General features: G+C 41.0%; 1 protein-coding gene across 1 annotated transcript in view; it reads left to right on the top strand.

The window, feature by feature from the left end:
* Positions 1 to 27121, top strand: part of dcc (DCC netrin 1 receptor) — a 232478-nt gene that overhangs the window by 172129 nt on the left and 33228 nt on the right. Inside the window, exons 17-25 of the mRNA XM_031855714.1 lie at positions 3800 to 4038; positions 6259 to 6397; positions 12065 to 12172; positions 12947 to 13141; positions 13269 to 13301; positions 17744 to 17809; positions 24117 to 24279; positions 25354 to 25577; positions 26063 to 26179. Of these exons, the coding sequence (XP_031711574.1) occupies positions 3800 to 4038; positions 6259 to 6397; positions 12065 to 12172; positions 12947 to 13141; positions 13269 to 13301; positions 17744 to 17809; positions 24117 to 24279; positions 25354 to 25577; positions 26063 to 26179 (1284 nt within the window). The remainder of the gene's footprint in view (positions 1 to 3799; positions 4039 to 6258; positions 6398 to 12064; positions 12173 to 12946; positions 13142 to 13268; positions 13302 to 17743; positions 17810 to 24116; positions 24280 to 25353; positions 25578 to 26062; positions 26180 to 27121) is intronic.

Raw genomic sequence — 27121 nt, 5'->3', positions numbered from 1 at the left:
ACACACACACACACACACACACACACACACACACACACACACACACAATCACTGTCTGTCTTGTCATGCCGGGACAAGTTGAATTCTCCGTCACTTTATGGTGGCAGGCTGCAGGAGAGTTTTTTACGAGAGCTTTAAAAAGCGTCTCGTTAACGGTGGGATCCTCGTTAATATACTGCCTCGTCCCTCGCCCTGCCGCCCCCACGCACTGCAGAGACAGAACTGATCCTCAACCGCCACGCCGCCATTTAATCAAGGACTGGAGGACCGCAGAGAGGGAGAAGGAGGGAGACGGGGGGAGATAGGGGGGAGGTGGGATAAGAGCAATATGAAAGAATGGAGGGAGAGAGAAAAGAGGTAGCGAGGCAGAGAGGAAGTGTGGAGCATAAGTAATGGAAGAAAAAGGAAGGGAATGAAAGAGGAATGAAGGAAAGACAGAGGGAGGGATGGAAGGAGACGACGGGATTGAGGTAGTAGCAGGAAAAGAGAGAGGTATGCAGGATGGGAGGGAGGGAAAAAGAAAATAGGGAGTGCAGAAAAATGTGGAAATGATGAAGAAAAGTGAGCAGCCAAAGGAGGGATGGAAAGAAAAAGGAAATAAGGGATGGAGGGAGGAGAGAATGGAGGGAGGAGTGCCGTCCTTATCAGTATTCTGTCCTGACCAGAGCTTTATTGTGATGCTGGACGACCAGTTTAACCACGACATCGCCTGCTGCAGCTCGCCCCGCAGCTCCAAACACCTCTTTCATCAATCTCTCCCTCTCTCTCTCTATGTTGGCCTGCAGCTGTACATCTCTCTTCAGCAGCAGCACATTAGATGTCAGTGTTGTTTTCTCAGTGGTCTCGTTTAGACTGCAGACACAACAGGACGAGCCTCCTTCATTTCCCAGGACCGATGTCGCCTTCACCTGAACTCACACAGAGAGTCAAGAGCTCGATAAGTTTGACTTTCGCGCTGTATAAATCGAGAAATCGGAGTAAAAAGTAGAGACCATGTTGTGCCACATTGAGCCACACTCCCTACCCCTCTACATCCAACGCCCGCTCTGACCACGCCCATCTTTAAACTCGACCTTCATTTAATATCAACACATCTGTGAAGTTTCATGACGGCATCTTTGCAAAGTCGAAAGTGCGAGTAAACACCTCTGTTTTCACACGAGTTATGTTAGAAACGGCGCTTTTTATGGCATAAAATTGAGAATTGCACAGTATTCAGAGAATGATATAGTAAAACTAGAAGGAGGGGCTCATTACCATAAGAAAAAATGCTGTAAAAAAGGCGTTTTTTGACTGTTTTTATACGGTGTAAAAAGCAGCGTTCTAAAGTCCCAGAAGAGCGAGGTTCTTAACATAGACCGTGTGGAAATAGAGCCGTTTACGGGCACTTTACATAATCACGGTGACTAAAATCCATCCACACAGACAGACAGAAATACAAACACCTGGCAAAGTGTTCAGAACCTCGTCTGTTGTCAGATGATCAAACAGGTTGGAAGCCAATCATTTAAATGTTTTCTAAAACCATCTCTGAAATGTTATTTATGTAATTTATGCTGTTCACAAATGTATTTTTCGATTAAAAAATACCAACGAAGTTGAACAAATGTAAAATAATTGTACAACTTCCAACTAGCCAAAAAAGCATACAAATATCTTTTTTACATCATTATTTACAGGTTGGTAAATATGTACCAACGGATCACCTGATACGTGCGGATCACATTTGTGTGCTGAGTTTTGAGACTCTAGGTAGCTTCTGATCCACAAATGTGCGTTGTGTTTAAGTGCTATACGTGGCTTTCACTTCATTTACTGTGTTTGTCACATAGAGATTGTGTCTCTCTCCTGGCCATTGTAAAAATGACTCGTGTTTCTTACTTTACTGATGTCACCAGCTTTTAACTTGGCTCTGTAGCTAGTTAGCTATGTAGAAAGATGATGTCCCCATTATTAGTCCGGCCTACTGAACCCTGATTGTCTGTGGAAACAGCTGGACCTGTTTGAACAAATCTAATATCAGCAAGACGCCTTTAACCAGGCGAGTCTTTGACTACAGGTCGGGCCTTTTTAACGGTAAACTAGTCTGTTGGTTACTACATGGATTAACCAGAAGAACTACTGGTCAGTGGTTCGGTTGAGTTTGAACCCACATGGTAACCAAAAGAGAGCCCATTTGTACCTGCAGCACCACTTTGGCCTGTCAAAAGTATGGATAGTGTAGGACTGTAGGAGGATCTGAGGGCTGATGTTGAAGCCTAAAGAAGCTCAGCAATTATCAGCAGTTACACTCCTACAATCTGTGTGTGTGTGTGTGTGTGTGTGTGTGTGTGTGTGTGTGTGTGTGTGCGCGAGTGTGCGCGAGTGTGCGTGAGTGTTGCACTGAGATAATAATAGATCTTATATTCAGAAAGTTAAAGACGGACAGGCAGGGATCATCTTCTGGTCTCTTTTTGAAAACTGGAGCATCATTAAAAAAAGAAGAAAGAAAAGAGTTCCAGATGTATTTATATTAATTTTTACTTCATATTTTACATTTTATTATTCATTTTTAGTTTTAATTGTAATATTTTATGATTGTTATTTTTGTTATTTACAGCAGTATTTTTAGTAGCAAGCATATTTTTGAAATTCTTGTTTTATTTCAGCCTTTTTTTTGCTACAGGCGGTAAAGCATTCAGTAACAAGCCTCACAGAGATCTTCCTGCATTAAAAATCATCACCTCCAGCTTCCCTGCAGGCTTTTTTTACTCCAAAAATAACGAGTCGGCTGAAATTCATGACAGTAACTTTGCAGTGAACCAGGAAACAACGTTGCCAAGTTCAACTGGTGTGTGTTGATATCTTTACCTCTCCTCATTCCAGCTCTCTAGCGTCTGTTTCCTGTCATGCTGCCTTCAAGTGCTCCTTTAGCCTCAAGTTCCTGATTCAGAAGTCACGTTTATGAACACCATGAGTTTAGGTGCTGCGAGTCGGAAACCGTAATTTATTTCAAATTATGTCGCTTTTTTAAATTGATTCACATTAGAGTTAAACTGCATGTCCTAGTACTCGATAATTAGATTCACAAAGGTTGTGTAAGATATGCTCACATTTACGGTATTTCTAAAGGTACATGAAGGCAGCATCTGTATTCTGATTGGTTGGAGACACAGACCCACACAGTGTCAGTGTAGCTCAAATTGTGGTGGTTTTATTTTTCTTGTATTCAAGTAATTTTTAAATCCAAAATGTAAAGTAAGCGATAGTTGATTTCACATGTGAAACACATTACACGTGTTATTCACATACATGTTGAAGGGCTCTGCTCTACTCCTCAGAGCAATAATAATTGAACTCAAAAATGTCCAGGTTTCTGACACTTTCAGGTGTTGTGTTCCAGCTCGTTACAGTGTTTCGTCCTTTGCCCCTCTGTGGATCTGAGGCTCCACTTCCTGTTTAAAGTAACACCTTTCACTTTCTAACCCTTTGTCCTTTTTCTCTCCTCTTCCCTCTCCTGTTTTTCCCTTCCTTAACCATCCACTCCTCATTTCCTTCTTCCCTCCTCTCAAACCAACATGGCTGCTTGCTGAATTCCAAACTTGCATGTCATCTCTTGTATTTATTATGTTGTTGTTTTGTTTTTTATCATCTGTGTGTATATGGACACATAACAAACCTATATTAATCTGAATACATGCTTGTGTCACACTCATTTGCTTATATAAATATTCATTATCACACATTCATTACACTGAATGATTTCATTAATTATCCCCAAACAACCTGGTTACCGTTAACAACCCCACCCCCACCCCAGACCCCATAGACCCATCTGAGGATGACCTCTTCCACCTCTTTGATAAATACCCCACTCCCATGCCAGACACCAGCACTCCCATGATCCCCCCGGTGGGGGTCCAAGCTGTGGCTCTGTCCTCGGACTCGGTCCGCGTCTCCTGGGCCGACAACTCCATGACCAAAAACCAGAAGGCGTCTGAAGTCCGGTACTACTCCGTCAAGTGGAAGACCAGCTACTCCACCAGTGGAAAGTACAAGGTGATAATGTGCAGCTGTACATCACTTCTGAGTTTAGTATAATCTCCTCCTAAAATGTGGACATGACTTGAGTCATGGATCTGGTGACTTTAGACTGGACTTGACAAAACCCCAAAAGACTTGAGGAAAACCGTTGATTTGGGACTTGACTTAACTTAGACTTTTGACTTGGAATGACTTAATATTCTCAAGCCTACTTCCTGCCTCAACTTAAGACTTAATTTAGGACTTATTTGTCTTAACTTGAGATTTGACCTTGGACTTACCTGTCTTGACTTGAGAATGGACTTTGAACTTACCATCATTACTTGAGACTTGAAGTGGGACTTACCTGTCTCTACTTGAGAGTTGAAGTGGGACTTACCTGTCTTGACTTGGGACTTGAAGTGGGACTAATCTGTCTCTACTTGAGACTTGAAGTGGGACTTCCCTGTCTCTACTTAAGACTTGAAGTGGGACTTCCCTGTCTCTACTTAAGACTTGAAGTGGGACTTCCCTGTCTTGACTTGAGACTTGAAGTGGGACTTACCCGTCTTGACTTGAGACTTGAAGTGGGACTTACCTGTCTTGACTTGGGATTTGAAGTGGGACTAACCTGTCTCTACTTGAGACTTGACTTGTGACCTACTTGTCTTGACTCAAGGCTTGATTCAAGACTTACCTGTCATGACTTTAGACTTGAAGTGGGGCTTACCGGTCATGACCTGGGGCTTAACTTAGGACTTACCTGTCTCTATTTGAGACTTGAAGTGAAACTTACCTGTCTTAACTTGAGACTTGACTTGGAACATACCTGTCTTGACTTAAGGCTTAATTTAGGACTTACCTGTCATGATTTGAGACTTAACTTGGAACTTAGCTGTCTTTACTTGATAACCTGTAAAATAATGACTTGTTAGGGATTTATCAATTAGACTTGTCATTGAACATACCGGTCATTACTGGACCTTTGCCATTACCTGTCAGATAGAATTTGTTTCGAATTATATATAGTTTTAGGCCTGGAATTGATTTGGGACTTTTTTAAACTTGTGACTTGACTCGGACCTCATAAGATGTGAGAACAAGTCCCACCTCTGCTCTCTTACAAGCTCAATCCTTTTTTTTTCTGTCTGCAACGGAATGAATAAGATGTTGCGTACATGTGTATTATGCCTCCTTATCTATATTTAAAGTACACCTTATTAATACTCCTTCTGAACAAGAAGCGTTATCACAGCAAATGATTATCATCTGAGGGATAAAATGTCAAACCTGCCACCTCCAGCGCTGCCTGAACTCAATTAAAGCAGGTGCCCTCTCCCTTGCAGCTATATAACAAGTGGCTCTCCAGAAAGACTAAATAGAGCACAGCTACTGTAAACATGTATCACGGAGTTTCACACCAGAGTTACAGCGATCTGAGACAGACTGGAGTAAAATTGCGCTGATTGTTTGTTTTATGTCCATTTCAGAAGCTTTTATTGATCAAGACATCTCTTAGGAAATTATTCTCAGCTGACAGAAACAGTTAAGATTGATTGGCTGTACGGTACTGAAACAAAACCTGGAATTATTTGGATTTGTTCTGAAAGCAAGACAATGTTCTCCTGTTCACCTGCTGAGACTTCTTTTCTTCTCTGAACTTGTGGAAAACTTCAAAAACCCTGTAAATAGGAAATCTATACAAGGGCAGACAGTCTGCTCACCTTAATAAACTGCAGCTGGGGACAGGCAGAGAGAGAGGTGTCTGTCCTTATTATCTTTGAAAATAAGACATTTTCTTTGTGCCACAAGGACAAGAAGATGTCTGGTCTTAAAGTGAAAACTGAAAAGAGTGCATGCAGCTGCTGGGGTATTTTAATATACACTGATGTTGAAGTCTTAGATAGAAATAATGTTTAAAGTACAAACACAAGGACGGACTGTCTCCACAACCGACATGAAATAAGATGCTCGGAGGAGGAACGCACTCTCAACTTTTTATGAGTGGCATTATTCAACTCATTATGTCTTGGATACATCTTTCTTAAAGACAGCATATCTCTATGGTTTCTTCTATATATTAAATTGTAACAGTAGCTTTCGTCTTTTGTCATGACAGACAATCTTTTTATTTTCCTTTTGTGCATTTTTTGTTTGTTGTTGAGTCAAGGGAGAATCTATATCTGTTTGTCTGTCTGTCTGTCTCCATGTTTATTGTAAAACCATGTGAATTCTACAACTCTATTGTGTGTCCAGTCTGCAGACACCACGGCGCTCAGCCACACGGTCACCGGCCTCAAACCAAACACCATGTACGAGTTTGCTGTCATGGTAACCAAAGGCCGCAAGTCCAGCACTTGGAGTATGACGGCGCATGCCACGACGTACGAAGCAGGTAAGTCTCTGAGACACACGCTTGTGTTGCTACACATCCCTAAAACCTGGCCCTCAGGCATAATATTATTCAACCAATTTCTTTTTAAGAAGATCTTTTTATCATTGGAGGAGTTTTATATTAAATGCTACTTGTACTTGTCCACTACAAACTACATCCTTGGGATGTATTCCGACCGTATCTTAACCTAACCTACACTTAATTCTAACCTTCTTCAAAACGCAAGTCTTAACTCTTAAACATCCATTGGGGTGCTTTGTCATTTCACCATAGAGTGTTCCCTTCAGTTGTCACATATTGTCATACACGACTCCAGTCCGTTTTTAGGGTGTGCCAGCAGAGATCTTAAGGTGTTGAACGGTTTGTGGAAGATCCTGAGAACCACTGAGATTCTTCTGATGAGTTCCATTGATTTATACAACTGAGCATTTTCCACATGCTGAGATAGACATTTAGGAAACATCAAAGAAATAAAAATATGTTGCATCTTTTTATACAGTTTCATATTTGGAGTTAAAGGTTCTATTCTTTGACAAAGTTCTCAAGAATGCGAGCAGCAACAAGAGTTCTGCTGTTGAACCAGTCAACCCTAACATACCGTGTAATGGTATAGAATCTCGGATCGAAATATAGATGAAACTTAAATGTTAGTTAAATTAATGATACCAAAGTTTAGCACATAAGGAAGAGTTTAGGGTGGTAGAGAGAGCTGCAGCAGCAAATCGCCTTGGCATCAACATATCAGCAGAGTAATACTAAGAGATGTCAGGTTGTAATGGCCACGCTTTACAACAGCATGAATACGATTGGACATCTCTATAATTAGATCATTTCTTTTTAGGTGAATCAATTTCCCATTATGAATATTTGAATATCCATACATCTATCCATCCATCATCTTCTGCTTATCCGGGGCTGGTCTCGGGGGCAGGAGGCTCAGGAGGGTATTCCAGATGTCCCTATCCCCAGCAACGTTTTCCAGCTCTACCTAGTGGACCCAGAGGCATTCCCAGGCCAGACGATATCTAAGTTGTGGGTCTACCCTGGGGCCTCTTACTAGTTGAACTTGCCCGGAAAACCTCTAAAGGGGGTCGTCGGGGAGGCATCCTGATATGATGCCCAAACCCCCTCAGCTGGCCCCTTTCAACGCAGAGGAGCAGCGGCTCTCCTCCTTGATGTCTGAGCTCCTCACCCTTTCTCTTAGGCTGAGCCCGGCAAGCCAATGAAGGAAGCCCATTTCGGTCACTTGTATCAGTGATCTAATTTTTCCGGTCACTACCCAAAGCTCATGATCATAGATCAGGGTCGGAACGTAGATGGACAGGACACTTGAAATCATTAGGTCCAAAGAGTTGTAAAATGCACTAAAAGCCAAATCCAGAGTTATTTTCTTCATGTGAATGAGCTTAAGACTGGCTTTGAGGCGGGGTTAAAGGAAATTCTAGTGCACTTGCCCTTTGGTCCCATAGATGTGAAAGATTCCTGTTTTTTATTACTAGGCAAACATCTGGTTCTGCTGAGTGAAACCAATGCAGAAGTGTCTTAAAACCTGCATTCTCTCTACAGACCAGCAGGGGGCGACTCCTCTGGTTGCAAAAATAAGTCAGATTGTATAGAAGTCTATGAGAAATTGACCCTACTTCTCACTTGATTTATTACCTCAGTAAACATTATAAACATGAGTTTATGGTCTCAATCTCTAGTTTCAAGTCTTCTTCAATACAGCATGATGTTCATTTAGTAAATTATGGTCCATTTAGAGTCAAATAGACCATAAAGCAGGGGATGCTTTAGGGCGGAGCTACCTGTGATTGACAGTTTGCTGCTGCTTCTACAGTCATTTACTGAGGAACACTCCTCCGCATTCCAAATAGGTTAACTTACATTCACTGGTTGAAAAAAAAGCCAAGATGGCGATAGCCAAATCTCCGAACTCGAAACTTTAAAACGGCAGTCCACTAACCAATGGGTGACATCACGATGACTATGTCCACTTCTTATATACAGTCTATGCAGTCGAGTCATTTGGCTTCATGCACCATTGAGCAGCTACCATAAGAATGAATCAGACCCCGCCTCCAACGCTGTATCCAGTTCTTTTTATAAATCCATTGAACAAACACTGAATGAACATTGGATGAACCTTGAGTTAAGTTTTGTTGTTGTCAAACTTCTGTTTACAAAGTCAAGAAGGAACTTTTACAACTCTAATAAGCAGGTGATTCTTTTTTCAGTTGTGCTAAAATGTTCCTCCCTCACTTTCTCTTCACTGCCATGCAAAACACAGACAGCTCCGTCTTTCTCTGGAGGATTTGTTGAAAGTCATTCTGGGAACAACAGGGCTACACTCAAAGAGGGCAGGTTTTGGGAAACAAGGATTCACCAAAACAATATGGGGGTGGAACCTTCTTGTTTTCTTTCCCCTCCTGAACAGAGATTACTTCTAACACAGGGTTTAACAATGCACAGAAATCTTGTTTTGGTTCAGTGAGGTGTAATGCAGAAACTCCACTCTTCCCCCACACACCCACAACAACCCTCTGCAACAATGAAACCCAACCACAGACTGAAATCAAAATGTCAAGGTATCCCTTTCAGGATGTTTACAATCATGTTTGTCGGATTTGTCACCCAATTAAGCATGAACGGCATTACCACCGCCGGCTCCCCGGGGCCTGCTGGAATACATTGACATTCAGAGCGAGCAGACGGACTGAGCCCACTCAGTCCCTGCAGTCATCCACCATCTCTGGACACTCTGACCACGTGTTTTACAGCAAAACACAGAACAAGCTTCCTTCACTGCAGCCTATAATACCTCTGCCTTACTGTTAGAAATAAACACAGAAGAGTCCTAAAGACACCAGGTGCTCCCCAGAGGATGAATCCAAATGATTTTGCTGATCCTCTGATCTGTCTCAAGCTTTCACTTATTGTACAGTTAGAAATGTGGAAATGTTATGGGCAGATTGTCATGCAATTTTCATGCCTCCCACACTTAGATGCCCTCCTTGGATGGTGTCCATTCTATCTGTACAATAAGTGAATAAATAAATATTAATTAAAAGCACCAGTATGTATTGATTGGCATCTAGGGATGAGGTTGGAGATTGCAACCAACTGAATAGTAAATGGTAGCTCTGTAACAGTCACCTGACTTCCTGCTTTCCCCCCAAACAAACAAGCCAGTCATAACGACATATAGCCGCAAGTGGGCTTTGTCACCTTCTTTGGGCATTTTCTATAAGGATTTAAGAGGCTTGTTTTCTCTTGGGAGAAAAGTCTCAAAATAGAAGCGAAACGATTAGCAGTTCTGCTGCAGTTCTGTTGCTGCAACCTATTATATCACCAGGCCTTGGCATGTAGTTGATGGGTAAGGGATTGGACACCTTCAGGATATGTCTGTGACTGGAAATCCATTAACATCCTCCTTTTGAAATACACCTGCGATAACATTGAACCCATTCGATTGTTCCTTGACTGTAACCAGTGGTTGTTAATTGAAAGAGTTTAGATACAGGGCCTTTATATTAGCTCTTACTACCTGTCAAATCACTCACAACACCCTGTGAGGGTGGTGAAGGCTTTTTATTAGTGCTAACAGTCATTTTGGGAGATGTACGCTAACGGTGTTGGTTCAATTGAATTCAAACTTTGTTTTTTAGTGGAAATGATTATTTCGGTAGTAGTCTTACTCACTGGATGTAGACTGTGGGTATAAATTTGCCGTTGGCCGTGTGTATCATTCTCCTTCCCTTTTGCTATCTGTGCTATATATTTTGCAAGGGCACCACCGCTGCATCCTGGTCTGAGCGCTGCCCAAGACGATTGTGATTGGTATAAAGAGATAAAAACAACCCAGACTGTTTTTTTGTTGATACAGATCGGGCTGAGTAGTCCACCACTCAGTAGCATTGACTGTAAACTGTAGAGAAGTGTAATTATTTCAGTTTTTAACACTGGAAACAATACCTTCTCTCCAGCAGCTATGTGCAGGCCAGGTGTATTGTCCCGAGGGCCTCCCTCTGTATTTATTGAGAAGTACAGGTTGTCACCGTCGCTAACAGGCTCAGCAGGAACTTGTGATTTCCCGCAGCGCATCATGTCAGATTTAACAATGTTTCATTAGCCAGTGCTGGGAATGTGAGCTTTGAGGGCCTGCCCCGGTGTGAAACTTAACAACATGTTTTTAATCACATCTATGACTCCGTGGTGACAGTCGAGGAGAGAAAACAGTCGTGTTTGCAAAGCCGAGTGGTTGACATTTTCACAACAGGAGCGATACAATTCAGGAAAGTGACGGAAATTAACCTCGGCACACTTTTTCTCTCAAGTTCAAACAGAGCAGATTGCTGCAATACAAGAAAGTCACACCAAAGCCACAGAACAACTGAACTGTATAGATTGTTGTCAGGAACTTCGGGTGATAAACTACTATACACCTTTCGTTTCAGTCGTCTTTTGACAAGGAGCAAAGATACGAATGCCTCACTGACCGGATAGTCAACTCTGTAAAAAAATAAAATAACAATGAATCCGGTCTCCGGTAGGGTACGGTCTGTCGGTCGGTCGGACCACTTCTCAATGATTATTGGATGGATTGCCATGAATCCTACTGACTTTGGTGATTCCCTGACTTTTCTATGGGCTTCACTTTTGTGGTTTGGAGGGAAATGTCTCAACAACTAATGGATTGATTGCCATGAAGCTTGATAGAGACATTAATGTCCCCTTCAGGAGAAAATTGCAAAAACTTGCATGACCCCCTGACTTTTCACCCAGCGCCAACATCAGGCGCTTTGTTTAAAACCAAATACCTGCAAAGCTAATGACATTACCATCCGCCTCAGCTGTACTTTGTGTTAGTGCTAATTGGCAAACTATAGCATGTTCACATTGTTGCTGTGAGCATGGTAGCGTGCTGACATCATCATTGAGCTCAAAGTTGGGCTATGACTAATTACAGTCTCACAGAGCTGCTCTGTAGTCTCTTGTTTGAACTTCGGAGGTTAGCTGTGTCCCCCTGCCTCCAATCTTAAGGCAGAGCAAAACTAACAGTCTCCAGGCTAAGGCTTCATACTTAATAGACAGGTATCGATTCTGATATCGATCGTTTCATCTTGTCTCTGCAAGCAAGAAAATTACAGCATTTCCTAGAAATGTGGGACAAGTCCTTTAATCGCATTAGCTGCATTTTAATAAAACTGTAAAGGTGCAGATAAGCAGGGTTACCCTGGTTAAAGTCCCAGTGACATTAGAGCGACTGTAGCTTCTGTATTGTGATGTATTCTCCAGTGAAACAGATTATTTGAGCGGTGTACAGTTACAAGAGAAATTTAAATCAATCCTTCGCATTTGATTGGACCGCTAAAAAGTGGGCGGGCTTATGTAGCGCAATACGGAGCTACAGAGCTCCAAACGTACACCTCCATAGTCACTAAAAGTTGCAGATTGATGTATGGATGGATGGATGTCATCATATGGTTGGTTACAATTGGTTGGTACTCGCTTACGTAAGCACAGGAAGAAGAGATGATTGGATTTTCATATAATAACACCTTGGTTAACTGCTATTTAGAAACTGAAGCTAACCACAGCATTAACTCATTCTTCCACTGCTGACGCTTATTTTTTTTCCTCCTTTTCATGACCCTCCATAACTGACAGCTCCTAGCTCCGCCCCCAAAGATTTGACAGTGATCAGTCGCGAGGGACGACCCCGCGCCATTTTAATCAGCTGGCAACCGCCGATGGAGGCCAACGGCCGTATCACAGGTGAGGGTTCGCACAGCAAACAGCACAAGTACAGCCCTCTACTCATCCAAGGTACACTGTCCAATCACAGCGCACACACACTATCCATCAGAGGTAATAGTTATTTTGATTTTCAATTAACCTGGTGATTATTTATTTTAAAAACAGATTAATCATTGTAATCTGTAAAATATATAAAAATGATGTTCTTAAAATATCAAAGATATTGAGAATTCAGTTGTTGCTCTTCGTGCACAAACACACACACACCCACACACACACACACACACACACACACATACTTTCCTCCATTGTTCTCTCTCTCCTCTGGGCGATCGACCTGACTGTAAACCCGTCTGTTTTAACGAGCTCTGCTGCTCCTGCAGTGTCCTGGAGGACGAATCATACGCTCCCTGCAGGGATAACAGTACAACACAACGCCAAACACACACACACACACATACAGATCAGATATTTTTAGATCTTATACATATTCTTTTGTCAAATGTCCCACCCTACCTCTAAATATTTGTATGTTCTTATCCTGTAACAAACATTCTGCATATAAACATGTTCAAATATTAAGTCTTCTGGGTGAATAAATAAATAAATAGATAAAATAAAATAAAATATTAAAATGGAAATATGAGATGTCTTTGGTCCCAAATTCAACATGTCAAATCTTTTAATCTTTCAATTTTATTAGAAACTGGAAAGCAAACCACTAATGTTAACAATACTTCACTGTGGATATAAATGTTCCTCTTATTAATCGTATGATGTTTTGTCTGTCAGGTTACATCCTGTACTACACGCTGGATAAGAACATGCCCATAGATGATTGGGTGATGGAGGCGATCACCGGTGACCGGCTGACTCATCAGGTCGTGGATTTGAACCTCGACACGGTTTATTACTTCAGGATTCAGGCCAAGAACGCCAAAGGAGTCGGCCCGCTGTCTGAGCCCGTCCACTTTAGGACCGCCAAAGGTCTGTCAGAGAGAGTGTGTGTGTGTGTGTGTGTGTGTGTGAGACTGAAGATCAAGATCTGCTTCATCTGTAAATTCCTTTGTTTTATATTTGATACGTTTGCTGTCTCCCTCTGTTGCTGTTTCAGTGGAACATCCAGACAAGATGGCCAATGATCAAGGTAAGCTTTTTCCCTCTACTAGAGTGTGTGTATATATGTGTGTGTGTGTGTGTGTGTGTGTGTGTGTGTGTCTGCATACTCGTGGATTCAGACTAGCTTCAAATACTTGATTGTAAAATAGTTCTTACATTTCAAATAATTGCTGGTCTCAATTCGTCTCATGCTCTTCAACTTTTATTTCATTTCATTTTAATGTTTCCTTCAAATCATCAGCAAGTTTCATTCCCAAAAGTTTTTAAAACATTAACATGCCAATTATGTCATAGCATTAATGAATTGCAATATATATATATTTTTCTGGTAATTTAAACTATGAAGGAGTTATGTTTTTACAATGTATCAATGTTCTGGTAGGAGTTAGCTTGTGGGGAGATCATGCGTTCGGTCGTTGGTGTGAGTATCTGTCTGTCCACGAATAATCCTGCACAACACTGGATCCATCAGCTTCATATTTGTTGTGCTCATTTATGACTGTATGTTGCGGTGATTCACATATTTTATTAAAAAAAACATTTACTTAGATCACTTAGTGATAAACAACTGCTTCAGTAGCAGGTGCATTTCTGACAATTGGCTCGGCTAAAAACAAGCCTTGCCTAGTTACAAGATGAATAGAAAAGAGAAAACAGATTGGAGTGTTTGAAAAGCAGTTGGTCAGTGAATACAGTAAATTTAAACTGTTACTAAAACTGCTAAATGTAGTGAATAAACGGTTCAAACACTTGGCTGACAGTGATTGTCGCATGTACACTAATGTGAAATAGAAGTGATGAAAACACTTCACTCTATGCGAACAACCCCGACTCGTCAAGCTGAAGGGAAGTCGTTTGTTATATTCTTGGAAAACATAAAAGTTCTTCTGAGAGAAAAATAAAAGGAGAGCGAGCCAGAGAGGAGGAAGAGCTTTTTGTAGTTATTAATTCAGACTTATGGGGGCGATGGAATAGAGCTGTTTACCATATTAAAGTTCATCAAATTAACTCAGACATAATTAACGCTCTGTTCGCTGGTTCTATTCATCAGCCGCCGCACACAGCTGGCAGAAGGGGACATAATGCTAATGATTGAAGCCTCAAAACTTTTTTTCTAATTTGCGTCTCTAAACTTTTAAATCTCACAGCAGCTCAGAGAACATGACAAATCATTTTGTAGTTTTTAATGTGTGTTTTCCTAAGCGTCCTTTGAATTTTACGTGTTACGAGCATTAGCAATTAGAAATCATCATCATCATGTAGAGTTGCATCGTTTGATGGCCAGAGCACACACAAGTAAACAACAGCAATACATCATCAGCAACAATAGACACGACTGAGAGTGCACAGTCATGCTCTGTGAGGCTGCACTGCGGTGCTTTCAGCTAAATGCAATTTTTATTTTAGCATGATAGCCACATCCATGGTGCTGAAAAGCTCACAATGTCAATGCTATCATGCCGATGCTAAGCAGGCGTACTCTTTGACGAGATCACCATCTTAATTCAGCCTTCTGGCGCTAGCATGTGCTAAGTGGTACTAAATACAACGTACAGGGGGGGCTAACTGCAGGGTCCGCCATTGCACGGCGCCCCTGGAGCAGTTTCTTGCACCATTGTGCAGGTATTTAGTTATAAACCAATTGAAAGTTTACGATCATATTGCCGTTGGCACATTGGGAAACAGAGTGTGTTTCAATGGGTGTTGCAAATCTACGCACAAGGTCTACAGTTGGACCCTTTTGACTCAGACGCTACCTGATGGAGGCAATTCACAATTTCCCAGCAGAGTTCCATTTAAAGGTGCTGGCTCGCATCCTATTTTGTCCATGACAATCGAAAACAGAAGGCAGAGAGCGTGCGATGACTTCCTGCTGGGAATACAGATACAGCTCCCAACCTGTTCTGTGATCACAAATCGACATCATCGAAGATTCCAAGCAAATACAGGGGGGGGGGGGACAGCACTCAGACCACCTTTGTCTGAGCCAAAGTACTCACTGCTTTCTACAAATGCAGTCTGGGAATTTCCAGTGCAGCTGGACTCAAGAGCAGTGAAGCGATGGGGACACTGAACCAGAGAGTCTCAGCTCCCGTGTCAGGGTGTTAAATGGTGCTGTTTGTCTCTGACAGATGTGTGTGTCTGTGTGCGGACACTGCGGTCCCTCTCCATATAAATCAGAAGTGTTGTCAGGGGAGAAGGGAAGATTGATGTTCAGCCTTGTTACTGTGAGCCTTACACTGTAAACACACGTACACAAACATATACACACTGTTTAATGCACACACAATGATAGGCTGGCAGGAAACTTAATTAACGTGTGTTTTCAGAAGCATGAACATCTTAAAATCCAGCTCTTATCAAACTTGTTCCTGTAGCTTCAAACTGCAAGAAAAACTAAAAATGTGCTTCATATTTGACGGCGCGGTTACTCACCACCACGGCTGCTGCTGCTGCTGAGAGAGAGACCAGCTTTTAGTTTTAAAATGTGGGAGTATGTATCGTGGTTTGGGTTCAGGGTTACTGTGAGATGTGGAGGTCTTAAGATTAAGTTTCTCGATAACAGTTGGGAGGTTTTGGAAAGCTCTCTCATCAGTTTCAAATCTCTGTTCTCTGGCAGCCTTCTGTTTCTGACTTCCTCGTGGGATTTGCTCCTCCAGTGTTCCTGATTTACGTACTGGCTCAACTGCTGGTTAGCAAAGACATAATGAATACCTGCCAATTTCAGAATATATGTATATATATATATATGTATATTTATATTTTTGTACTCCAAATAATGTAATAGTACTCAGAGCAGACCATTCTGCAATCTCAACCACTCTTTTCACTGTTAATCTGTGGCCGTTTTCCCATGAATGTATGCTAGGTAGTTAGCTAGCTATGTAGGGAGATGACGTCCCCATTCTTCTCTACTAAGCTCAGTTCTCTCTCTAACCGGCCTAAGCAGCTCTCCAAACAGCCATCAATGGGCAGAACATGTCTTTTGGAATTGCTTAACAAATCAGAGATGTGGGCGGTGATTCAGAGATCTGGAACCGGGCTGGAACCGGCTCTTTCAAGTCTTGATGTTGTAGTACTGCTGGGAAATGTTACTTTTTCCCCCCTTCTGTTATCGACTATGTGAAGAGGTTTCAACTGCTGATATTATACAGGAAGTTAGAGTTTGTACACTCCACTAGGGTTGTCCCTTGTCAAGAACTCATATGCAATTTCTCACAAATGTCTAATAGGATTAAATGACGAAGTAATGACAAATTTGGAAAAAAACACGGATGTAAACTGCAACTTGACTGGAGGTAATTCTAGTTTTGCTGATGGTGTACTGCTGCGTACTGTCATTACTCTTAATCTAGCCTACAATGCTTCCGACAGGTCAGAGAAACAGTCGACAATGGACACCAGACCTATTTGAACCTTTTTGAAACCAGGCGAATAATTTAGCCTTGGTGTGTGTATCAGCCGATATCAGCAATCTCTTTCTACCTGTCCTATAATAAACTATTTATTTATTATTTCTGTCTTTAAGCATGTTACAGTGTGACAATGGTGATTGTAGTGTTATATTATAATACTTGGGTTATGGATCTTCTCTAGTAGGCCTACACTGCTCAAACTGAAACATCTTAGGGTTATGGTGGTGTGTTTGCATATTAACAAATATGCACTGAATATTATATGGTGTCAATACTTTTAAGTGCTTTCCTCTCTTATTTGTAGCCTGTAGTGTCCCTTTATAATATATTAAAGGATGCCTACAGCCTTGAATCAACGCCAGCCAGCCAGACAGGCAGAGGCGTGTGAGCTATTCATCCAGGTTTAAGCAGCAATGTCACAGTCAGGATGCTCCAACATATTTTACAGTGAATTAAAGATCACTAGGAGATATTGGTTTAGGGGTCCTCCCTCAAAAATCTGTAGTTTCTTTACTTAAAACTATGCAATTTGACATAATTTTGCACCATTGTTATCACTATAGATAACTTCCATTAAGCTGAAAGAAAAAAACTTGCCATAGTATAATCATTTGTTTTTCTTTTTACACATATATCAATAATTATATTTATTCACAAATAATCCCTTTCCAAAGAGTAAACTGCATAGCTTCAGTATTTACCCAGAGATCCAGAAGCCATTAAAAACTTCTGCTGCTGAAATAAAACTAAAGGACTGTAAGTCCTTTATATGGGAACCAATCCAAATACCCATTAAGTGTATCCAGGCAAGTTGATAAAAGCTGAAAGACAGCACACGTATGATAAGAATGTGTGTGTGTGTGTGTGTGTGTGTGTGTGTGTGTGTGTGTGTGTGTGTGTGTGCGTGTGTGCACCGTCTTAACAAAGTAATTCATTTCCTAACAAGGAACCAATCTCTCTGCAAAAATGACTTTTCCATCTTTATCTCAGCAGTTTTCTATTTATTTATTTTTGTTTCATTCCTGATGTTCCTGTTTATTTCTCCTATGTGCAGGTCGAGGGGGAGACCATGCCTACTGGCCGTCTGACACCAACCTCATTGACAGGAGCAGCGTCAACGGTAACACACACACACACACACTCATACACATTGTTCTTCTGCTTGGCCGAAAGAGCAATTCACTTTTGGTTCATTCTAGGACTCTATTTACTGCATTGAAACCAAATCTCCTGGGAGCTGAGCTAATTCACAGCTACTCAGTGGTTGTTTTGATCACTCTGCTCAGTCATGTCTGAACTTAGTTTAATGACTCGCCGTGTGCTGGCGAAGCGCTGCAGCTCAGCTGATTTACAGGCTGTTAGGATTGCTTCCTGTGTTGTTGTTGTATCGCTGCCGGCAGGAAAGAATTAATTAGATTCACTATCTCACCATCAATCAGTGTTTTTTACAAACAGGAGAAAGTAATCTTTTTGGAGGAGCAAGAAAAGAGTGTTGTGGCACATCAATCACCTGCTTGTAGTTTTTAATATAATGCCAAGAACAACAATAACATTATGATTCTTGATAATGACAGGGGAGAACATGAGCGTTTTCACTACAAAGAATATCAAACTTCAATATCATAAATCTGATGACAATAAAAAAATATTACAGCATTACATTTCATATTTACATGAGAACATTTTTATTATTTTCAATTTTCCTTTTAACTATAATTTATGCTCACATTTTGATATATTTGTATCCCTTAAGACTGACACTAGTTTTAATGTTATTATTAATATTAGTTATAATTCCACTTTTATCTTAATATTTTCAATCATCCAGACAAAAAGCCAATGGGATTTTGGATTATTGCAAAAAAATAAGCTCTGTGGCAAACAAGAGTTTAGATTGAGATTCAACCTTTATTGTCCATAGAGGAACTTTGCTCACACAACACTGTGGGCTGTCTGCGTAGGAATGGCTGAGACAGAATGGTTCAGGATACGTACACCTTTTGTTCAGCAACATAATCTTTACATACGAACACCACTTTTTATGATTTTGTTGTGTAAATGCAACCACCACAAGTACAAATCCACCACTTAGCTAAAGGCTCACTGTCGCCGTGGTTCCATGGTATCGACGTTTAGCCACTTGTTAGCAACCATCTTTTTTTTAATAACACCTAAAAACCTCAAAATTCAGAGAGCGGTATTTACTGCATTTCTTTGTTGTAGAACAAGTTTTTTCTAACCACAGACCTTATTTCAGGAATGTAATCAAAAACCCTTTGACATTACTTCAAATGTAATACTAAACTGCATATTCATGCTAATGCTAATATCAATCATGATACACATGCCAATGCTAATGTTAAGCTAATGGTTATACTTGTGCTAGTGCTAATATTAAACAGAAATGACTTACACCTGTGCTAGAGGAAGTACTCTGCTGCACACAATGCCAACGCTAATACTGCTGCTGGTAATACGACTGAAACTACTGCTAAAGCTGTTGCTAACAATACAAATCATGGACCATAACCATAACTGTCTCCTCTCATTTCTGTTGAAAGAAAAAACTGTTCAGTTACCCCTCCCCCACTAAGAGGTCAGAGGTCAGGGTCTGAATCTGGCATTGATTCAGTGTCTCACTGAAGGACAGTTGAGCAGCATGCATGTGTGTGTGTGTGTGTGTGTGTGTGAGTGTGTGTGTGTGTCTGAGGACGGTCTCTCTAACATTTTGTCAGTGTTGCTGCTGCTACAGCTGCCGGAGGCAATCATAAATCCGTCCTCTCTGACCTCCGACCTCCTCTGAGCTTTATGGCGGGTCAGCGAGGGCAAAGCCTCGTTCATCACCTCCACCGTATTTCGTCTTTAACAGTGTCATCAGTTATATCACCGATCTTCCTCTCACTTGAAAAACAACCTACAGAGACTATTCCACCCCGGACTCTTACCACCAGGTCCCAGTTCTGCAGGTTGCTACATTTAACTGTATGCACAATAGCATATGCACAGGTGATCTGGTGTTGACATGATCCACTGACAGTGTCGGAGCCATATAGACTGTATATAAAAATGGACGACATGACACCCCTCGCCAGTAGTGAATCCAAAACATCTTGATGGCCTCATTTTTACCAGATGGGACATGGTGTCTGTCGTTTTAGGTGCTTCTTATCGCACTGATTAATGTTTTTATGATGAGTTTGGTTTTAATTAGTTATTTGATCCAATAAAAATGAGGTGTGACATCTTGATTGACAGCTGTGATTCTCTCTCGCTAACAAGCTGTGGCTGTGCTTCGCTGGCCATTGGTTTGAGCGAGGGACGTGGGGACACGCCATCTATCTACACTCTATGGTCGGAACAGTTTGAGTGCTGATAAAAGCATTCAAGAAAATGTCTTCTTCCTCTCCTCTTTTTCTCCTGAGGAGGTGAAGTCGGCTTTTGTCACGGCTGAGAGCTTCATACTACTCAGGCAATTAAAGTAAACAACATACTGTATATCTGGCTGTTCAAAGGGGTTTTGAATAACATCTTGCACCCTCGTGTTCCCTTGAAACTTCACTTGCTGAAAGGTTTAACGGTTTCGTCTCTGTGTGATGTTATTTGTACAAAAAGGATTGGCACTGTTCATGACTTAATAACATAACTAAAAAATGAATAATAACTTTGATTTAAAAGTTTGTATAAACAGAAACCCAATGATGTAAAAAACAAGACTCTGTGAGGCTAGGTAGGCATTGCAATGCACTAATCTCTCATCTAATTTCACCATCTTGGTTTCATTTGTGAGCATGCTGACATCGCTAACAAACACTAAAAACAAAGTACCGCTGAGACTCATGGGAATGTCGTTCATTTTACAGGTGTTTGGTTATAAAACAGAGTACTGGACACACTGAAAATCTAATATAATGGTGATAATGGTGCCATACAGAATGCTAAGGGGAAAAGTTCATCCTGTGCTTCATCATTTGTGAAAATCACAAATGTTTTTGAGACACATTCGAGTGGCGCTAGACGAAAAGTCTAAATATCAGTTGGATTCATCCTCTGGGCACCATGAATATCTGTACAAAATCCATCTAAAGAATTGTTTTAGTCTGGACAGACATTGCTAACACTAGACCAACGTTGCTAGTGTAAGACCAATTTTTTTTTTTTAGGAAACGGTATGTAGGATTCACAGTCATGACCTTGTGTGAGAATTATCTGTGACTCTACATTCATGTGTTATTATTAACTATTTAAAGAAAGGACCCAGAGACTTCAAATATGCTGGCATCAACAAGAAAGTGTAGAAAACGGAACCAAAAAAAGAACATTTCTCACAGAAGACATTTTGACATATAGCAGGACAGTATTGTTGAAATGAATTAATAAATGAATATTGGCAGCATTCCATTATGATGTTGCGGTTCCATTGCCGTGCTGAATGCATGTTTGCTTGACTTTCTAAATTACACTCGTTGTCTCCCACTGTAGCTCACGATGATTGGGTATGTTGTCAACTTTGCGTCAACCACGCCCCTCAGCTGTGAACATGCCATGGTCTTTAATAAAACAGTCCTGTATGGCAATATAAAAGTTATAAAAAATGTTCATTTATAAATAATAATGTTCACAGTAAGATAGACCCTCCTGGGCTGGCTTCAACCACCATATAAGAAAATATAGAGCCAAGTAATGAAACCAATGTCATATTGGTTTCAATACTTGGCTCTATATTTTCTTTATTCTATATGTTGCCATTTAATGTGCAGCCACTGAGTAGCTGTCCGGCGTCAGCAGGATGACTTTGATAACTGCTTGTCCGAGGCCTCTTTGTTTTCCCTGCTGGATCTTTCTGCACTTTGTGAGGATTTCTATACACTTCTTGTTGCTCGTGTGATTTGTTGCTGTTCTTGTGGCTTTTAAACTAACTGAGCAGATGAGAGCCTCCGATTTATTCCACCCGGTGTCTCTGAGCCGCCGGGGGATTCAGAGCCGTGCTCAAGGGCATCTCAGCACATGTTGTTAGTGCTCCTGTTATCATCGGTGACATACGTGTTGCTCGCGGCTCAGCTTTGACTTTCCATCTGTCAGTCGCTGCTCCTGGCACTTATAGCAGTCAACTACAACTATGACATTTTCCTTTTTTTATAGTCCATAAAATTCAGATTTATCGTGTTAAACTATTTTTACTTTAATGACAAACTCACATTTGTTGTGATGATGCTTGCCATGATGCCATGTGCTTTAACTAATTGTCACCTCAAAGGTTAGAATGTTTTCGGCTACTTTTACCTTTTTTACTTTTACTTTTACCAGTTTTCTCATGATTCAAATTACTGAGTCAATAAATCAAGAGAGAAGTTGAGTCATTTTCTCATAGACTTCTATACAATCAGACTTATTTTTGCAGAGGAGTCGCCCCCTTCTGTAGAGAGAATGCAAGTGTTAAAACACTTCTGCATCGGCTTCACTCGTCAGAACCGGAGGTTGCCGCCTAGTTTTACGTTGTATTCGCTAAGTCACGCCCACCTCTGAGCGATCCAGTCACATCTGTAGGCTTTCATTTAAATCATTTAAACTATCAATCTCATAAAACAATACAAATGGAACTGCATCATTCCACAAAGGCAATTAAATATATGCACAGACATGACTGCATGATTTCCATTCCATAACAAGGTTCAAAACATTTTTACCCTTTGACAGTAATAATATGATGTCATGTCCTGTATTTAGGTCCTGAGCAGAGTGATTAGAACATCAGTCCATCCATCCAGCTCTTCTCTCCACACACTGATTATCAGATCACCAACACATTTCAGGATCCCATTCCCGCTCCCCAGAGGTAGAACCCTTTTTGATGTTATTGATCGCCACCTTTACTCTGGCACCGTGAAGGGAGCAAATGTCAGCAAAGGTTCAGAGTACTGTTTAAAAATCATGTGAAAAGAAAAAAAGGAGAAAAGGAGAAAGATGATGAAATTTAACTTTAAAAAACTGAAAATAAATGAAAGTGATATTATGGCCCCTGTGCTGCAGCTGTAAGCTGTGATAGATTGTGGTCTTCATTGAGGGAGACTGGAAAGAGAGAGAGTGAGAGAGGTAGAGTGCCTCTCTCACACATATTTTTATTAATCTATCGTTCCTCCATCTCTCCTCTCTACCCTCCATTCTGCCCTTTCCCTTTCTCTTATCCCCCTCTATCACACACACACACACACACACACACACACACACACACACACACACACTCCTGCTTCTTTCTCTTCTTCCACTCTCTCTTTCTCTCTCTGTAGCTTCCCTCCACCCAGACCGTATGCTTCTCCCGTGTTTTCCTATATTCCCTCTCTCTCTGCTCCAAGGTCGAGTTAATGAATGACAGAGCTTGTCATCAATTCCCCTTTCCCCCTTTACACCTGTCACACACAAGCCCACACACACACACACACAGACCGACACACGCACACACGTTGTGTATTGATTGTTACATTGATTGTTTATGTTTTCAGATAAACCACTTGGGGTTTAATTCCGGAGGCTTTTTATTTTGTAGTCGTGTGTTTTCATCACTAAATTGTTTGAACTGTATTTGTTTCCTTTTGGCTGAATAAGAACTTTTTAGTTTTGTTTGTGGACCGTGTTTTAATTAAAAGACTTAAACGAGGTGGATTAATAGGATGGTGGACATTACATGTATTATTGTAAATTGCCTGTATTTATGTTTCAGTTGTATTTTCTGTGCTGCTCATTACCTCTTCAACATTTCATAATGCAAATAACAGAAGATTAATAGAATGAATGACTTTAAATCTTTATTCACAAAGTCATAATATGATGAGCTTTCACAATACACTGTCTTCTTGATGGAGGAACATCCGTACAACATCCTTCGTCATGTAAAAGGAAATAATTCAATTCAATTGAAATGTAATTTTACATTTCTGTGTATGTTTTTTTTCAATAAAATAGTGCAGTTATTAATGAAAGCTATATTGCCCAATATATTTTAGTGTACTCCGAGCTCCAAATTATGAGATTGACCACTATGAAAAGTCATGTGCAAAAGGCTTTTCCCTTTTCACAAGAAACAAGCTATAATCTGGACATGTTTCAAATCTAAAGATGTAGACTTAATTGTTTTTCAGGCTTACTGAAATTAACATTACTGCTAAAAATGAAAAGTCACATTAAAGGTCATTATCAGTATGGCAGTAGTTTTATTACATTTCACTGTTGACAGTAATTGCATTGAAATTACAATGCAAACAATTTCATGAAATACATTTTCATTTTAATAATAAGAATCATAATAATTCCATGAAAGTGCAACCCTAAACTCACGCCTCCACAGTTAATCTGCCAAAGATCTGACTAAATCTACTTTTTGTACCCTGTTTATTAATAATTCCCTGCCTTCCCTTCTCTTTGATATATTTCAGAGTCTCCCATTGGTCAGATGCGTCCACCGCACGGCAGCGCCACGCCCCAAAAGAACAGCAACCTCCTGGTCATCATCGTGGTTTCCGTGGGAGCCATCACTGTGGTCGTGGTCGTCATCGTGGCGCTCATCTGCACCCGGCGCTCCTCCGCCCAGCAGAGGAAGTAAGACGTTTGGTTCATCTGTGTGATGGCAGCCAGCAGCTGTCGGGGTAACCAGGCAGATGCTTGATGGTTGATGATCTGTTCGGCTTGTTTTCATAGAAAAGTCTAGTCTACCATGTGCTTCCTACCCACTGACACAGCACTGAAACATGTGTGCATACCCAAAAACCGGGAAGGACCTGACCTGAAATGGCTTTTATGACACTAGGTTGATCTTCTGCTTTCTAAATCCCATTTATCAGTTTTATCAGTGATGCTTTATAATCCTCATCAGGTTCCAGTATTATTTTGTAGCTGTCAAATTGTTTTTTATTTTCTAATCCGGTTCACGATGTTTTGATCATTGTTATTGTACTAATCCACGTTGAATTATAATCTTTCAGGATTCAGTCCTGGCTGAACACCTGTGGTACTGAGAGCAAGTGTGCTTTAATGCTACAGCACTCGTTTGAGCAGCTCCTCAGAAATACAGCACTACCACTCACTACCAGTAGAGACGTAATTACAGAATGTAAATACGTTATTGTTATAGTATGGTTATTGCACACAAAATATATGTAAGTAGTATCAAAAATGAGGTTTGATTCCATGAAAATCCTGAAGATTAAAATTTAGATTTTTGCAATCCTGTAATTCAGTAAACATCTGTTTGATTTACTCCAGTTCATGACGTTTCACATGCTATTATTCATACATTGTTTTGCAATGTTTCACTGGTTTCAGTCTTTCTAATCCAGATAAAGGCTGTTTCATAATCCAGTCCATGAAATCAAATATTCAATTGCAAAGCACTGATCAGCTCAACAGCATAATCCTCGTCCTCCTCGTCTCTCCTTCCACCATCATCTGTCTGTCTTCATTTTGTTCCCTCTTGTCCGTGTAAATTGTAGCATACATGAGCAATTCAAGTGGTTTCATGGTGGATGTACAGGGGTGCTCATGTTCTGCTGGGATTTAGAGGGTTGTCTAGCGACATGACTCCAATAGCAGTCCACCCAGGGTTCAGTGTGTTGTCCTCTAACACCTTCAGTCTGTTCTTCCTTCCTGCCCTCACCTGTCTCGTCCTTTGTGCAGGAAGAGAGCGAGCCACAGCGCCAGCAAGAGGAAGGGCAGCCAGAAGGACTTGCGGCCCCCTGACCTCTGGATCCACCACGAGGAGATGGAGATGAAAAACATGGAGAAAGCTCCCAGTGTGGCCCCGTCCGGACACGATTCCCCCCTTCAGTCCTGCCAGGACCTCCCCCAGGTCGCACACAGCCAATCAGAGAGCCAGATGGGCAGCAAGAGCAGCCACTCAGGTACAGGATAGATGCAGATTCATTCATTTATTTATCCTTAGATCCATCCACCTTTGTTTACATGTTATACCTTTATTTTATAATTTTTATAGTATTTTATAAAGTGTATTTTGTCTTGTTTATGAACTTTGATTTGAGTTTGGGTGTCTCCCTTTAGATGCATGTATCATCTTAAGGTTCATCTCTATGTTGCCTGACAACATAGAAATCTAAAATTAGAAATGCAATTGCATTCATAATCTGCGTGCTAAATATAAAAAGTCATCTTTTCTTCATTTCTGTGGTGCTAACAGATTCATTTTATACCCATTATGAGTCTGATTACATTCTGTATAATGAAGCCTGTATTAATTATTAGAAATCATTTCTCCCAGTGGAAAATAGTTAGCTGAGCGCATTTTAAAACTCTGTAATGGCAGCTTACAGAAGGGGGAGAACATGTGTGAATCCCTCTTTTTCATATTTGAATGTTTTTGTTGTTCCAGGAGCTGACGGCGATGAGGCGTCCAGCAGTATCTCCACTCTGGATCGCTCCATGGCTGCCAGGAGGGGGACGCGAGGCAAGATGATGATTCCTATGGACTCACAGCCCAGCAACACACGTAAGTAACACAACCCTGTGCGTGCGTGTGCTCACTGGCCCTCAACTAGCCACTAAACACAAAGTACAGCCGAGGCTGATGGGAACGTCATCGTTTTGTAGGTATTTAGCCAGAAACCAAAGTATTGGATAATTGGAATTTGACCCGATTATGGCACTATAGATGAAATATCAGAAGATCACCAAAGTTATTACAACTCGTGCGCGTTCTTTGGGCTTGACTCAGTTGGTTAAGTGTTAGTTACTAGTTGTTGTAGTTCATGGTGGCACAGAAGAGTAAGTCTGGATCAAAGTGGTGGGCCGAGCCACGCCTCTAGCGTGGCTATGAATGTGCCTTAAATGTTGACCTATCTTTGAGGTGGTGTTTAAACATGAACACCTGGACCCTCCCTCTTTTTAAGGATTGTTCTGAACTATTGATGCTTTTAAAGGTGTTTGTGAATCGGTTGGTGCAGCCTGCTGCTCTAGTATAAATACATTGTGGTTTTCATATTGTGAGTTTGATGCCTGACAGGGTTATCATTGAAAAGTCTCATTTTCAATAGATTTAGTGCTTTCACACTGATGCGAAATAGCAGAATCCCACATAAATTGTGTTTCAATGGTGAATTCCGATATGGTTCTTTGTGAGGACTGTTTTTCCCCCCCGTAAGAGGTCCACAGATCCTCAGTACCAGAATCCAGGAACCGGACCCGACACCAACTTATTTCATATCATACTCACGGGTCTTCCTGTTGCTGCACAGAACATCACATGACATTTCTGCGGCAGTTGGGTGTCTTAGGGTGATGATGATGGTCAGATGGTTCGTCTCTCTCTTTTCCTCTCTGTCTGTCCCCAGGTGGTTGAGATGTAGAAAGACTTTTGTGGAAAAGTGAAGTTGGAAGAAGAGACAACACACACACACACACACACACACACACACACACACACACACACACA

The sequence above is a fragment of the Anarrhichthys ocellatus genome, unplaced genomic scaffold, assembly GCF_004355925.1.
Source record: "Anarrhichthys ocellatus isolate YVR2014 unplaced genomic scaffold, GSC_Weel_1.0 scaffold16, whole genome shotgun sequence".
In the NCBI taxonomy this organism is placed as follows: domain Eukaryota; kingdom Metazoa; phylum Chordata; class Actinopteri; order Perciformes; family Anarhichadidae; genus Anarrhichthys; species Anarrhichthys ocellatus.
Note: the sequence above shows the minus strand (reverse complement) of the source record. Positions and strands in the feature narration are given on the sequence as shown.